The sequence below is a fragment of the Perca fluviatilis genome, unplaced genomic scaffold (genome assembly GCF_010015445.1).
Source record: "Perca fluviatilis unplaced genomic scaffold, GENO_Pfluv_1.0 PFLUV_unplaced_scaf_1, whole genome shotgun sequence".
NCBI lineage: Eukaryota > Metazoa > Chordata > Actinopteri > Perciformes > Percidae > Perca > Perca fluviatilis.
The window spans coordinates 732,160-748,124 of NW_024375502.1; the positions used below are offsets into that span (position 1 = coordinate 732,160).

Here is a 15,965-nt window from a genome sequence, read left to right on the forward strand (position 1 = left end):
TTTGTCACGCATTGCCAATTCCAGCACACATACATATACTGTATGAATACCACCCCATTACCGTGTATAACAATCAAGTACATATATTGTACAAATTACTACCCTAATACTGCAGCATGCAATAGCCGAAAGTATACATATATATATATATATACATATATATATATTGTATGAACACTCACCCCACACTGTGTGTATAATGAATCGTATATACATATATACCATGAATACCACCCCTAATACTGTGCATAATAGCTGCATATATATATATATATATATATATATATATATATATATCATGAATACTTCATCCCACACTGTGCATAACAATCGCAGTATATACATTGCATGGTAATACCTTACTCCTAATATCACTGTGCATAACAATCTAAAGACATATATATTGTAATGAACACAATCCAACTGCAAACACCAAAACATAATATATAAACACACCTAATCACTATGTATAATAACCGTCATACATTATACTTGTATGAATACCAACTCCAATCACTGTACATAATGTATATATATAATGTATAAATAAAATTCCACACTGTGTATATATATAGCATAAATAAAATCTAACATGTATAATCACTGCATATATATTGTATGAATCACTACTCCCTAACACTGTGCAAATAATCAGTATATATATGAATACACCCTATTACTGTGCATACTACTGTATATATATTGCATGAATACTACTCCTAACCTCTGGTATAATACCTAGCATATATACTGTATGAATACTCACTCCTAATACTGTGGTAATAATCAGCATATATATTTGCATGAATACTACTCCCTAATACTGTGTATAATCACTATATATATTGTATGTATGAATACCATCTCCTACTACTGTGTATATAATACCTGCGTATACATATATGCAAAACTCACTCCCATTACTGTGTATAATACTGTGTATATATATTGTATGAATACTTCACTCCTAACACTGTGTATCACATACATACACATACCATCACTATATATATATACCTATATATATATATACCTATATATATATTGTGAATACTACCCCATCACTGTGTATAACCTGTGATATATACACATATAATACATACATTGTAGAATACTACCCTAATCACTGTGTGTATAATAGCGTAGTATACATATATATATATATATATATATATATATATATATATTATGAACACTACTCCCATTACTGTTGAACATATAATAATGTATATATATATTGTATGAATATCTAATCCCTATCACTGTATATAATAAATATATCATCCCACATCATATATATATCCATGATCACCCCACACTGTAATATAATGTGTCATCAATCATCCCACACACTGCTATATATAACATACGGACGACTACACACTCACTGGAACAACACCACGCACACACACTACTGTTATATATATGTGCCACACACACACACTGATTGGCACCACACACATATATATGGATCCTGACCCCACACACCCGGGTTATATATGGTGAGAGAGGGGGCCAGCCAAATATATAATATGTATATACACTTGCAAGCCATACCCACACACACACACACACGTACACATATATACAAGACTCACTCAAAAAATAGATACACACTTAGCATAGTATAATACTGGGTATATATATAAAAATATGGCCTTACATGCACACTGTGTATACACCTGAATAATTCACATTCCACACGTATAATAATGTGGTGAGGGTGGAATACACATACGTGTATACACTCTCATAGAAATAAATACACAATATATATAATATGAAAGGAATAACCTGCACTATAGTCATAATACATTAAGCATGCATAATACTAAGACACATTTTACAGCATAATAATGGTATAGAAAGAATGGTGAATACACACAGCATAGGCATAATGTGAATATATATATATAAGGAATATCACTTTAAACGTAAATAGTGAAGTATACATATGTGTATATATATATGGCCAAAATATATGGGTATAGCTGTAAATATGCATAATCATGGTATAGATATATATATATAGTGAAATTATGAATACCCATAATGTGTGCATGTGTATATAATAGTGTATGGTACACCAGTGATATGTGTATAATAATTAGTATATATATATATTGTATGAATACTACCCTAATACTGTGTATAATAATCGATATATATATATTGTATTGTATGAATACTATCCTATACTGTGTATAATACCGTTATATATATATTGTATGAATACTACCCCTATTACTGTGTATAATAACGTGTATATATATTGTATGAATACTACCCTAATACTGTATAATCGTAATATATATTGTATGAATACTACTCCTACATAACACACGAGTATATATATTGTATGAATACTCAACTCTATTACTGTGTATAATAATCGTATATATATATATATATTGTATGAATACTACTCCTAATACTGTATAAATAGCAGTATATATATATATATATATATATATATATATATATATATATATATTGTATGAATACTACCCTATTACTGTTATAATACCGTGTATATATATATTGTATGAATCTACTCCTAATGTATATAATAACGTATATATATATTGTATGAATACTACTCTATTACTGTGTATAATACACGTGTATATATATATATTGTATGAATACTACTCCTAATACTGTGTATAATAATCGTTTATATATTGTATTGTATAATACCACTATTACTGTGTATAATAATCGTATATATATATTGTATGAATACTACCCTATTACTGTGTATAATACTGTGTATATATATTGTATGAATACTACTCCATACTGTGTATAATCGCATATATATATTGTATGAATACTACCCTAATACTGTGTATAATACGTGTATATATATTGTATGAATACTACTCTAATACTGTGTATAATACCGTATATATTTGTATGAATACTACTCCTTCGTACAATCGAGTATATATATTGTATGATACTACCTATACTGTGTATAATACCGTTATATATATTGTATGATACTACTCTAATGTACAATACCGGTATATATATTGTATGAATACTACTCCTAATACCGGTATATATCGTTATATATATTGTATGAATACTACTCCTAATAATTGTACAATCGAAGTATATATATTGTATGAATTCTACTCCAATACTGTGTATAATAATCGTATATATATATATATATATATATATTGTATGAATACTAATCCTAATACTGTGTATAATACCGTATATATATTGTATGAATACTACTTAATACCGGTACAATACCGAGTATATATATTGTATATTCTACTTAATATGTGTATAATACGTATATATATATATATATATATATATATATATTGTATGAATACTACTCCTAATACTGTGTATAATACTGTGTATATATATTGTATGAATACTACTCCTAATACCGTGTATAATACCGTGTATATATATTGTATGAATACTACTCCTAATACTGTGTATAATACTGTGTATATATGCAACTGGTCTAAAAACAAACACATCATGAAAGACACCAAGAGATCTTTAGTTATTTGAAAGAAAATATTATATTTTTGGGGGCTTTTAGCTTCATTGTTAAAGTAGATAGACATGAAAAGGGGAGAGAGATGGGGGCTGACATGCAGCAAAGGGCAGCAGGTCTGATTCGGGCCGGCCAGCCAACATGGGGCTTAACGCTTTACTGGGTGAGCTAGAGGTCTCCCCCACAATTTGTTGTATTTTAGCAGAAAACTGAAAGCAGCAGAACTGATAAATTAATTGATTAATATCTGATTATTTATTGCAAGATATATATCGTTATTGTGATTTTCAACAACTTTATCACATATTCAATTTGTGTTTGCTTGCTGTTATTTTGTGTCTTTCTGCCAATTTTGGGCTCTTTTCCATCTTTATGTTACTTTTGTGTCTTTATTTTCATTTTTGTGTGTTTTTGTGGTCATTCTCAGGGGTTTTCAACTAATTCCAATGTATTTTGGTTAGGATATCCCATCCTCGGAAATATTTGATGCTCTGCATACCCCTTTGGCCAACGTGCAGAGTAAAAACACTTAGTTAGGGTTATGAATGGGGAGATTGGGAGATGGGGTTAAAAAATGTACGTTTCAGTGACAAATGGGACAAGAACAGGACACAAAACCCGGCCTCCTGGGTCCTGTTGTTGTTTGATTGACCCATTCACCCAAAAACCCTCAACTTCCTTCTTTTATCATTGTCTATGTGTGTGTAGAATCCATCTTCCTTCACCACAGTTGGCAAACTACTCGAACCAGTCATGTGTTCAGCAGGGAGACATATACGAGTTTTGTCTGGCCAACACGGATATGATATTGGATATGATATCCGTGTTTGCGTGTTTAAACATGCCAACACAGATATTATATCTGTGTTTGAACATCAAAGGAGCCAAACAAAACTCACATTGAGGACAAGTTGGTATTGTTACAAGTACAGACTGTAAGTGTGTCCTGGCAAAGTTTTTATGTCTTTGTTTCCTTGTTTTTAGCTCTATGTCTAATTCTGTGCATGCACAAGATTAGACATAGAGTTAAAAAAGTAGCACAGGTTTGTACTATTTCCAAATCTTTTTCAGATTCAATCAGCTCAAATGTCTCACTGGTTTGTGTTGTATCTGCAGATGGCTGATGCAGGAAGGAGGGTCCGGTCAACCAAGAGGTCTGCAACAAGAGGGATGCAGGTAAGGATCTTGACGCATGGTCTGCAGGGTTTTCCTCTGTATGAACATAGTGCTCTTGGTCCGGCTTCGAGGACTGACCGATATGTTGTACTCTATTGTGGTAGCATGTGTAGAATCGTTTGGACTAATTATAAATATAATTACATGCTCTCGCCGTAAAACTTCATGCTCTCCAACTGCAGGTCGCTCGTCCTGGATGAGATCTGCCATCTCTACTGTTAAGACAGCGGCACACAGCTCGAGCCTTGGGATTGTAGGGTCAGACTGGGGTGCTAGTTTTTCCTTGCCCATCTTCTTTAACTGCTTTCAGGTACGCCACAACACTAATTGCCTTGGTTGATGCATCCGAGAACACACACAACTCTGGGTCCAATAAAAGTGATTTTTTTACTACTATTTACTACAAGTGTCTGACAACATTATCGATCCTACAGACTGAATTTTTGTGTGGATAGTGGAACGCCAGACGAGAAAAGGCGTGTCTCAGGTAGTCTGTTGTTACAGAACATATTCTTTGGGGGCACAGCACCCAATATCCCGAGCCCTCGCGAGCCCTCCAGCCGCTGCTTCACCATCCTCAGCCCGCAGCCTCTCGCGTCTCTCTTCATCCATAACGTTGTTCTCTGGCTCGAATACAGGTCTTCATTGAACTATAACGACCTCCTCCACATTATCAAAATAATTTAAATATTGAGTCATACACTGCATGAAAAGTGGGATTTCCGTCCCCGTAAATGCCTGTAAGCGCCGGGAAATCCCCCTAATTTTCGGCAGTTATCGACAATTTACAGGCTGCAAACGTCACGTTCGTCTGTGCCACAAATTGTCGGAAACGAACCATGATGTATGTGGAGAGCCCCCGCGGAGGTGGTAATGGATCTAATTAGAATATGAATAGGAGCCTGGCCAGAGAACGTCTGGCCTGGCTGGAATTTCCTCACTCGCTATTGGATGAAACCACTACTTTCAAACAAGAAAAATCTCTCGTGATTGGTTGACAGGTCTGTCATGGGTTAGGTTATTGGTCAACCTGGGCCATTATTATTATAATAAAATTATATATATATATTTATTTATTTATGTATATATTTATTTCATATATGCTATGTTGTATATTCATGTCATGATTATCATAGTTAAAATGATTACTGCCAAGTCTAAGTAGCCTGTTTAACATCCAAAGACAGTCATTGTACGATCAAGAGTTAATAAACAGTACGGACTAGCTCGCCGTTTCATTAATAATCATATACTTACGTTGTCTTCTTCTTTTCTGTGAGCGCATCTCTGGAGCCCCGGAGGTGATATGGAGGAGAGAAAAAACGCTCCGTACGTCTCGAACAACTCCTGTGTGTTTCCAAGTGAAGTTTGACAGAGTGTACAGACAACTCTTTTACCAGTTGGCCTGAAATATTCCCATATTTCGGAAGTTTTTGCTGTAACTCTCGGACTCATCTCCCGAGTCCCGCCGCTTTTTTTCAAATGGAAGCAGTGAGGGCGGGGGTAGGGGGCGGGGGGGGGTAGAGTGATAGAGAAACAAAGAGGAGCAGATTAACCAGCAGGGCGCGAACAGCGCACACACTGGTGTGGAGGTGAATTACAGTGAGATTTAATGGAATACTGGGAAGGCTTAATAACAATAGGACTATTGAAGTCTAGATTATGAGGCCATTTGAGCAGAGCCAACAGCTTCATGTGCCATGGACATGTGAATATGGTGCTGAATTTGCCAGTATTTTAAGAAGACAAATGGTTGGGACCTTGTCATGCAATGACACAGCTGATATGCTTTATGTGAAGCACAGTGTTGGTGTCAGCAGAAAGACAGTTCTTAAAAAAAACTGTCCAGTGGTGCCTCTGTCTCCATTCCACCAGACAATGTTGGATGAGCAAGACCAAAGAAAGGCCACTGTAGTCATGCCACTATGGACAGTGGTTGAGCTCTAGGAGACTGGGAATGAATCATGGAATGCACATTTTACCTTTGGGGCAAAGCCTGATTAAAACTAATGGTTGAGATAAATTATTTTGTGTATCTTTTTTACATCTAATTAGTCATTACTAATGACATACACAGTAATTAATCTAGCATACTTTCATCAAATAAATCTACTAAAGAGTCTACAATTAGGCTATACTGAGTCTGATCTATTTTAAGAGATTTTCTTAAAATTAAGTTAATACCTTTTATGAAAATGTCACCTGGGGTAAAACTCCCCCTGCTGCTACCATGATTTGCATTTGTATAGCTCACAGCATTTTCATTTACATGTGAAAGCCTCCCCTAGAATTAGAGGGAGGGAGGGTCATGGGGGGACAACTGCCAAGAAAGGCCCACGTCAATTTCCGACAATTCACGGCAGTTTTCGGTGTTGCCTGTAAATTGCCGTGTACAGCCGTAATCCTGAAGTTCCACGACAATCTACAGTGACGAATACTGACGAAAATCCCACTTTTCATGCAGTGCTACGTTCTGATGAAGGCGCCAAAAGGGATGTGAGGAGACGTAAATCTGATTGGTCAGCTCACGGACCCAAGTTCACCCATTGGCTTATTTACAAGCCCATCAAAGTGTTTTTCAAGTTTTAAAGTAAATAGGAGGAGTAAATAGGCGGAGGCTGCCATTATCAACGTGCAGCAATCTTTCACAGACGCCGTGTTATTATGGTGCATAACTTACTGGACATGTTGCTGGTGACTAAACCACTGATTAAATATATGTACATTGAAGCGATATTGTCATTAAAAACCCTCTGATCGCTGTCCAATCTCTGATCTGAATGCCCGCGTTGCATTGTGGCATATCGGCTTTGAAAGCACCCAGCTCAGCTCATAATATCGTAGTCTTCTGTTTTACAGCATACTGTAATATTTCACCGGTAATAAGACTGAAATATTATTATTAAAATAAAGAAATGAATACCATGATAACATCTAAATAAATGTTGATAGATGTAGCATTATAGTTTTAAAAATATCAATAAAAAACAAACCAACCCAGCTTCCCTGGCTGAAATAGACCGAAATAATACCATAACGCAGTGATTACGTTCTAAAGAACAAATACATTTCCATCAAACACTCAACAGATGATTTTTATGAAGACAGATGCTCTTTTCTCCTCCTCTGCATTTTATTAATTGCAGCACTAAACAAAGAAGTAGGCTAGTATCGATTTATGACCATTATAGGAGGAAGGGAGAACATCTCTCTTTGATTAATATCATTAAAGGTAAAGTTAGGTTTTGACTCATTTTAACAGAGAAAGAGAGTGATCTGCTCCAGACAGCGCCAGAGGGAACTTCACGCTGTGGACGCGTGTGATGAGATCTCGTGGGACGAAATCTCATCGCACCTCTATTTGTTACTGTACTTTAGAATTTTTACGTATCTGAACTTTACTTCGTTATTTATATTTCTGGAGACTTTTACTTTAACTCCACTACATTTCCTTGATAAAATGTATACTTTTACTCCACAACATTTCGCTCAAGCATCTTCATTACTTGTCACTTGCAAGAAATGTTTTCGTACTTTTCAGTGGAACATTCTTCCTCACAAAAATGAAATTCTGTGGTTGTTTATGATAGCTGTGACCTCTACCGCTAATGTGCAAAGCACTCTGTGGGAAAGGTGAGTGTTTTGCTGAAGAAATATTTAACCAAGGATTCACTTGCAATGCCAATTATTTGCTCCAAAGAGCCTCCCATACACAGGCATTTGATGGGTTGAAATCCCAGCTCCTTGCACGCTCCAAGGAAGTTAGTGCCGCAATCAGATCTGAGCTGTTTCACAGGGCCAGTGTGAAGTAGTGCCAGTGTGGACGTGCCATACACTTAATGATCTTAATATGTACAGCTCTCAAACTCATGCAGTGTAACATGATGACCCCCCCCCCTCTTGCTCTCCGCCTGTTCTCCTCTGGTGCATCTGGTTGTGACAGACCGATGTCCAAACACATTGAGCACCACATATGTAAAAGGAGGGCAGGACACGTTCAGTCGGTCAGCCATGCGTTGTTCTTCGAGCTTTCCAGGCATCTTGCAGCAGATTATGCATTTGTGTAGTACTGGATTAATTAGCGCCTTTCCTCCAAGGATCCATAATCCTGCTGCCCTAATTGCTCCTTCCATCAGGTGACGGCCTTGGTGTTGCATATCATGGTTATGTCGGGTGAGCAGTAGATAGATGTGACTATCCTTGGGCAGAAATTTTGGGTTGCAAGGTCGGAGTGCTTTAGTCGGCCTCCGACACAAATGAGATCGTTGGACTGAGTTTCTGCAAGTGGCTGTTTCTGGAAACAGCTTTTTAAGCTCAGAGAGGTGACAGTTCTTTGGGAAAAGCTGTGCTTTGTGTGGCTTTAAAGATAACATTCCTTGCTTGGGCCATTTCATCCAAAGTACGAGGTAAGTTACATGTGTGCAAACCTTTGCTGTTTTAGTTTGTGTGTTTGTGGGAGTGTTTGTGAACCAGGAATGCTTCTCTTCTCACTAAAGAGGTAAAGGTGGAGAAGTGTTGGAAGTGGTCAGAGGTAAGTATTGTTCTCCCAGGTAAGTAGCACAGGTTTGTATTTGTGGTCGGATGTTCATGTTTGTCACCAGGTATGTTTTCACTGTATATCGTATTGCTTTATATTGTTAATGCCCTTTTTGTAATCCCGTTTGGGAGAGAAGCTTGAGCAGGCTGTTTTGATTAATAACGAGGTCTTATGTATTTGTATTTGTCACCAGAGAGAATAAACGGATATCATCATAAAGAGATCCTGGTGTCATGGTGTGGTGAATAAAATAAACACAACGCAGAAGTCCACCGGTTACACACACATTGTTCATTGCATCCAGATACTGTCATACACCTGATCCTGATATTTACACCCTGTTAAATATTGGTTCAATATCAAGTCTCTATCTGCATCATTGCATGAACTGTCAATCATGAATAAGACCACTCCCTACTTTCTAAGGTATATAAGTGACTCTCTTTTCCCTCCAAACCAAACCAGGCAGAACAAAGATTACTGACGTGAGTATGATGGACATTTCCACCTGTATTGTCATCATTATCATTGAAAGATTTGCCTGAAAATGTGATATATTTTGTTTATGCTAGATTGTAGAGTTTATTCCTTTTATGTAAAGGTAAAACTAATTACAGATTGTGGATATATTAATGATGTAAATCAGGTTAAGTTTAACATAATTTGTTATTAATAAGTGTTGAGATATGCTATTCAGATCTGTGACATTTTCTCATCAGCTTGTTCTTCTTCTCTGTGTAAGCCAATTACCACCTCAACAAAGGTATTTATATTTCAATTTATTATCAAAATTTCATCTATTTTTACTTTTAATATAACTAATACTATCTTTATTGTGAGGACATTTTGGGGGGAGGGAATGAGTCCCAAGTGCAGGAATTCAAGTTCCTTGGGTTTTTGTTCGCGAGTGAGGGGACAACGTAGCGGGAGATTGGCCAGAGAATCAGCGCAGCGGGGGTGGTATTACATTCAGTTTATCACACTGTTGTGATAAAAAAAGAGAGCTGAGCCAGAAGGCAAAGCTCTCGATCTACTGGTCTGTTTCCTTTCCTAGCCTCACCTATGGTCATAAAGGCTGAGTCATGACTGAAAGAACGAGATCGCAGGGACAAGTGACCGAAATGGGTTTCCTAAAGAGGGTGGCTGGCGTCTCCTTTAGAGATAGGGTGAGAAGCTCAGTCATCCGTGAGGAGCTCGGAGTAGAGCAGCTACTCTTTTGTGTTGAAAAGAGCCAGTTGAGGTGGTTCGGGCGTCTGGTATCGATGCCTCCTGGGCGCCTCCCTAGGGAAGAATTCCAGGCACATCAAGCTGGGAGGAGGCCTCCCCGAGGTGGAGAGATTATATCTCCAACCTGGCTTATGAACACCTCAGGATCCCCCAGTCAGAGTTGGCTAATGAAGCTCGGGAAAGGGAAGTTTGGGGTCCCCTGCTAGAGCTGCTGTCCCCGCGACCCCACCCCGGATAAGCAGGATATTTTAATTTGATAAATGGCTCATTAATAATCAATTGCAGTCATTCATTGTCTGACATTCTTTCCTTGTCTGCCATATGTTGACTTTGTTTAACTTCTTTCTACAGATGACATCAGACTTTCCATTAGCTTTGTTGCTCTGTTTGTCCAGCGGACTGTTGACTGCATATGTAAGTACACTCTTAAGAAATAAATCACTAAAATAACGGAACCAGATCTGGCAGCTCATTACCCTGATTTTGTCCCGTAATTAAAAAATGGAAATTTGGTATTTAGCTACATTACAAAAAACATTTTATATTATTTTAATAAACAGTTTACAATCTTCACTTTTGAGTAAATGTCGGACTTGTTCAGCAGATGTTATTGCACATATAAATACAAATGCTCGTATGTTTGTTTGTTTTGACATTGTGGTTGTGCTGTTTGCAGCACATTAAAGTCAACTGCACAATTGTTAAGTGTTAATTCTGCTACTGATAAGCCTCAGCTTTCCATTTTTGTTAATAATAGTTGCACTCATAAATGTGCATTAAAGAATTTGAGCTAACAAAACCTGTGCAACAGGGACCATATTCGTATAACATTGAAAGCTAAATGTAGCTCTTAATTGGCTAAGTTAGATGGTGATTAACACTAAACAGTAGAACATCAGTCCGGTCTCCCGAAATGTAAATATCATTGGCTGTCAAAGTATTGTGTAACTTATAATAAATTGACATTTTTGTGATCACAGTGATGTGAAGAAAATAAAACCTCCTGCCCAGGTCAGAACAGTACCTCTGACTTGTTGGGTTCCTCTGATTGTAGTCTTGCATTACCAGCTCTATCTCCACAGCGCTGCTGAGGAACTCTCACCTTAAATGAACAGTTGTCGATATAGACTAGTCTGGGCTTGTTTATTAATGCAGGGTGCACCTTCCTGCCCTCCTGGTTGGACTCAGTTTGGCTCTCGCTGTTTCAATTTCAACATCGAGACAAAGACTTTGACCGATGCAGAGGTACAGCAGTTCTTTCTATCATAATGCAAAACATGTATGCTTAATACCTATGTACTCTAATACTTTACTGCAGTAAAACTACTACAGCATTTTAATATATATATATATATGAAAACACAGTTTATTTTATTTTTTTAAATTTTTTCAAAAATTAAAAAGTCTTAACATGATTCCAACATATTATTAGCAAATATGAATCCCCACTGATGATAGGCTTACTGGCCTGTAGGTCATGTAGTCACTAAGGTAGCCATCCACAGATACAGTTCATCCCAAAGGATTGACTGTTCCACATGTGTGTTTAACATTAAAACATGATTTATAAAAGCATGCCAACAATTATTAGGCTATATGAATAGCTTAGTATTCTATGCAACAAAAGGTATCTAAAAATGCGTTAGGTTGCCCTAAAAGTTATTGTAGGACCAGATGAATATGCAACTCAATTTTATGCAATATATGTGGTAGGGGGTCCCCGATCCGTCTCTCTTTCAGTTAAGGGGTCCTTGGCTAAAAAAAACGTTGAAGATCCCTGGTCTAGACCAGGGGTGGAATATAACTACTTCAGTCCAAATGTTGAGGTACTTGTACTTTACTTGAGTCTTTTCTTTTCATGTCACTTTCTACTTCTAGTCTGCTACATTTCAGAGAGAAATATTGTACTTTATATTCCACTACATTAATCTGACAGCTTTAGTTACTAGTTACTTTACGCATTAAGATTGCTACACATTTAAGTTTACTGACGTTTTTTTTATGCTAGTAATAATATTTCCACACATTTCTGATGCTTTTGACGCTCGCTAATCCAAGTGCTGGTTAATAATTTATGATAGCGGATCTCACTGTGTTAGCTAGCATTAATGATAACCTCCAACTAAAATTTCACATATGTAACACATGACCAAGCCATACAACATTTGAAACTACTATACATCAAATAAAAAATGCACATTGTTAATTGTCTCACACTATTACCTAATGTGAAATGCATACAGATAAAAATGTTTGAACATTCAAATTTTACACAAATTCATTTATTTTAAATTGCTTTCTACTCATTCATACATTCACCAAAAAACTCTATTCATACTTTAAAATGTTCCACATATTTTAACCATTCAGGATAGTATTCAACTTCCAAATCCCATTAATACTATTTAAAATATTTAACCTTGTTTGAAAGTTAGAGAAAATGGCCTTATGACATTTTTACATTAGGATGTAATGGATGAAATGTTCACACTCAGAGTGCAGGACCCAGCTGACAGACAGCAGCAGAAGCAAAGTTATCTTTACTTTGCCACACCATCCACAGTTTTAACTCTTCATCAAAATGTAGTGCATGTTGTGCCCTTTTCTAACAATGTACTTAGGGAGGAAAGCAGACTTTCACATGAGGCACAGTGAGCTTCCAAAAAATGTGCATTAACCAGGTGGATGCAAACAGCAGAATGAGACGATCTGAAAGAACCTGATTTATCAAATAATGTTTCCTTTAGTCCTCCTCATTGTCAGCCAAGTGAAACATGATTCAGGCATATCTTTCATGATGATACTTGATGAATTCTGCATGAGATGTCACTCATACGTACATTTTGTAACCCCACCCACAATCTTTTCCTACACCTATTTGTCCCGTTCTTGTGCCGCATGTCAGTTAAACGTCCCGACCCAGAGCACCAAAAAGTTAAACACCAGAGGGCTAGACGGTAAAAGTGACTTTTTGCGTCGCCAATACACCTGACCAAGTGCCGCTTTTTCACGCACTGGTCGGCCCTCATTCAGGACTTTAGCAATGCAGAGAAAGTTCATTGAGAACAGTATCGCTGACTTGTTGGGTTGCTCTGATTGTAGTCTTGCATTCCCAGCTCTACAGTTGTCGATATAAACTAGTGATTGTTTTCTGCGTGTTTGTTCATACAGGGTGAACCTCCCTGCCCTCCTAATTGGACTCAGTTTGGCTCTCGCTGTTTCGCTTTATACATCCAGGCAAAGACCTGGATCGATGCACAGGTACAGCAGTTCTATCTATCTTAACACATGTATGCTTAATACCAATGTACTCTAATACTTTACTGTAGTAAAAGTACTAATACCACACTGTAAAAATACTCTGATAGAGTAAAAGTCTTGCATAGAAAGTATGTAAGTATCATCAAGAAAATGTAGCTAGGTAAAGTATTAATACCAGTAACTAAGTACCCTACATTTACTTTTAGTGTAATACAGTATTTTTACAGTGTTGTATTAGTAGTTTTACTGAAGTACGTGATCTGAATACTTCTTCCACACTACTGATTAAAAGTATTAAAATGTGCCCTGTGACTGTAAAACTGCCCTGAGATCTGTTAATAATGTGATTATGATTTTGTTTCTTTCTAAACGTTTTAAACTGATGATATTGTCTCCATTAGACCTTCTGCCAGACTGCTGGTGGGCATCTGGCTTCCATCCACTCAGATGCAGAAAATACATTCCTCAGAGACTTCATTAACCAAGTGACCGGTACATATAAAAATGCCTGGATCGGAGCCACTGACGCAGTGAAGGTGAGACTTTTGTCATTACACAGGAAGTGATGTCGCTCGTCTCTCAGCCTGTTCTGTACATATAGCTGTGAAAAGTAAATATCTGTAATCTGTATGTATTCCACGTATTAATTACTGTCAGCAGCACATTGACTGCTGCTGTATAACAGTGTGAAGATGCTCATAGGGAGGAGGGCGGGGGGGGGGTTCACCCAGGAAACAGGTGTCCATGTCCCGGAAGTGTTTTATTTCAAACCACCATCTTTTTTCTAATCTAAACTAGTCATTTTGGTTTTTCTAAACTTTACTGTCGTCGCTGCATGACGCTCACTTTTTATCTGCTAAACTCAACTATAACTGTGAAAGGACCGTAACCTCACGGTGCTCTGTACCAGGCTAACAGTAACCTTTTCTCTGATAAATGTAACTATAAAGACCATTAACCTTAACTGTCATGTGACCAGTAGAAAACAAGGTGGAAGGATCCTCTTGTGGCCTGAATGATTATCACAACAACAAGAACTCTTGATTTCACTTTGACTTTAAACCAATCTTTCTCCTCCAGGAGGGTACGTGGTTGTGGACTGATGGATCCAAATTCGACTACAAAATCTTCAATGCGGGGCAGCCTGACAATGCTAGTGGAGTGGAGAACTGTCTTGAGATGAACTATGAAGGTAAATAATACATTAAAAACATTTTGTCGTATGTTGCAGTCTCAAGTATAAAAGTTTGACATTAAATGTAATTCATTGGATGGCAACTCTCTACAGGAAAGAACTGGAACGACAGGCCTTGTAGTACCTACCAGGCTTCTTTTGTGTGCTCCAAGAACCTGTATGTGTAACTCTAACACACCATCATGATGCCTCTCCAGCTCATCTATAATCTCTATCGTTGATTCAATTTCAGTTTGTTCAGCAGACAGAAACAGCTCTCTGCTGACAGATGACTCACTTTCACTCGTTTATTATCTGAAGAGTTAGGGAACAGTTCACATTTGGGTTTAAAATTAGACAGAAACTGGCTCACTGAGCTGGACAAAACCAAATCAGTAATTGGACTTTAAATCTACAGTAAATGACACAAAATGAAATACAGAAAACATTTGAATACTCACACATCTTTTCCATTTTCATTTACTGAATATTATCTGATATGAACAGCGCCCACTCATCTGATAAAATATTAACACAATAATTAGATTTCTCTCTGAGTTATTGTTCAGATCGATACAACTCTCATGTGTGTACGCTAAATATGAAGTTCCCTCAAGCACGTTAGCTTAGCATAAAGACTGGAATCAGGGGGAAACAGCTAGCTTAGCTTACCATAAAGACTGTAAACAGCTAGCCTGACTCCGTCCAAAGGTAAACCTACCAGACATGAGTGGTGATGATCTTTTTATCCAAAATGTCCAGATAGAAAATAAAAGTTTATATTTTGTCACACCTTTCTGTGATACAAGAGGAGAATGCAACTGTAATAACACTTCATAATAACTATTAATAATTCATATAGTCCACTGGTTTAATAAACTGGTTACTTTTTATTCTTAAAACTGATGTGTTGTGTTCTTTATTCAGCTGATTTCCTTCACTATATAATCAACTAAGCATTCAAAAATAAAAAATAAACATATTGTCACAAAAACAGTGTCTGGTCCTGTTGTGTTTTCTTGTTTAACTATATTCATGGGGTCCAAAAACCGGGAATA

General features: G+C 37.0%; 3 protein-coding genes across 3 annotated transcripts in view; 2 read left to right on the top strand and 1 right to left on the bottom strand.

The window, feature by feature from the left end:
* LOC120554977 (NLR family CARD domain-containing protein 3-like) overlaps positions 1 to 15,965 on the top strand; it is a 291,821-nt gene that overhangs the window by 241,154 nt on the left and 34,702 nt on the right.
* Positions 1 to 15,965, bottom strand: part of LOC120554982 (protein NLRC3-like) — a 232,517-nt gene that overhangs the window by 84,972 nt on the left and 131,580 nt on the right. The window lies entirely within an intron of this gene.
* LOC120554984 (galactose-specific lectin nattectin-like) lies at positions 10,794 to 15,294 on the top strand. The gene is made up of 6 exons (XM_039793828.1): positions 10,794 to 10,886; positions 11,628 to 11,717; positions 13,644 to 13,733; positions 14,135 to 14,269; positions 14,814 to 14,925; positions 15,022 to 15,294. The coding sequence occupies exons 1-6, from the start codon at positions 10,794 to 10,796 to the stop codon at positions 15,093 to 15,095; spliced, it is 594 nt and encodes a 197-aa protein (XP_039649762.1). The 3' UTR covers positions 15,096 to 15,294.

What these genes read in the sequence shown, in the direction of transcription:
- LOC120554984 (XM_039793828.1), top strand. Translation starts at nt 10,794, where the DNA reads ATGTTGACTTTGTTTAACTTCTTTCTACAGATGACATCAGACTTTCCA. An exon ending in GCGGACTGTTGACTGCATAT is followed by an intron (nt 10,887 to 11,627) that starts GTAAGTACACTC and finishes TTATTAATGCAG; the next exon opens with GGTGCACCTTCCTGCCCTCC. An exon ending in GAGCCACTGACGCAGTGAAG is followed by an intron (nt 14,270 to 14,813) that starts GTGAGACTTTTG and finishes TTTCTCCTCCAG; the next exon opens with GAGGGTACGTGGTTGTGGAC.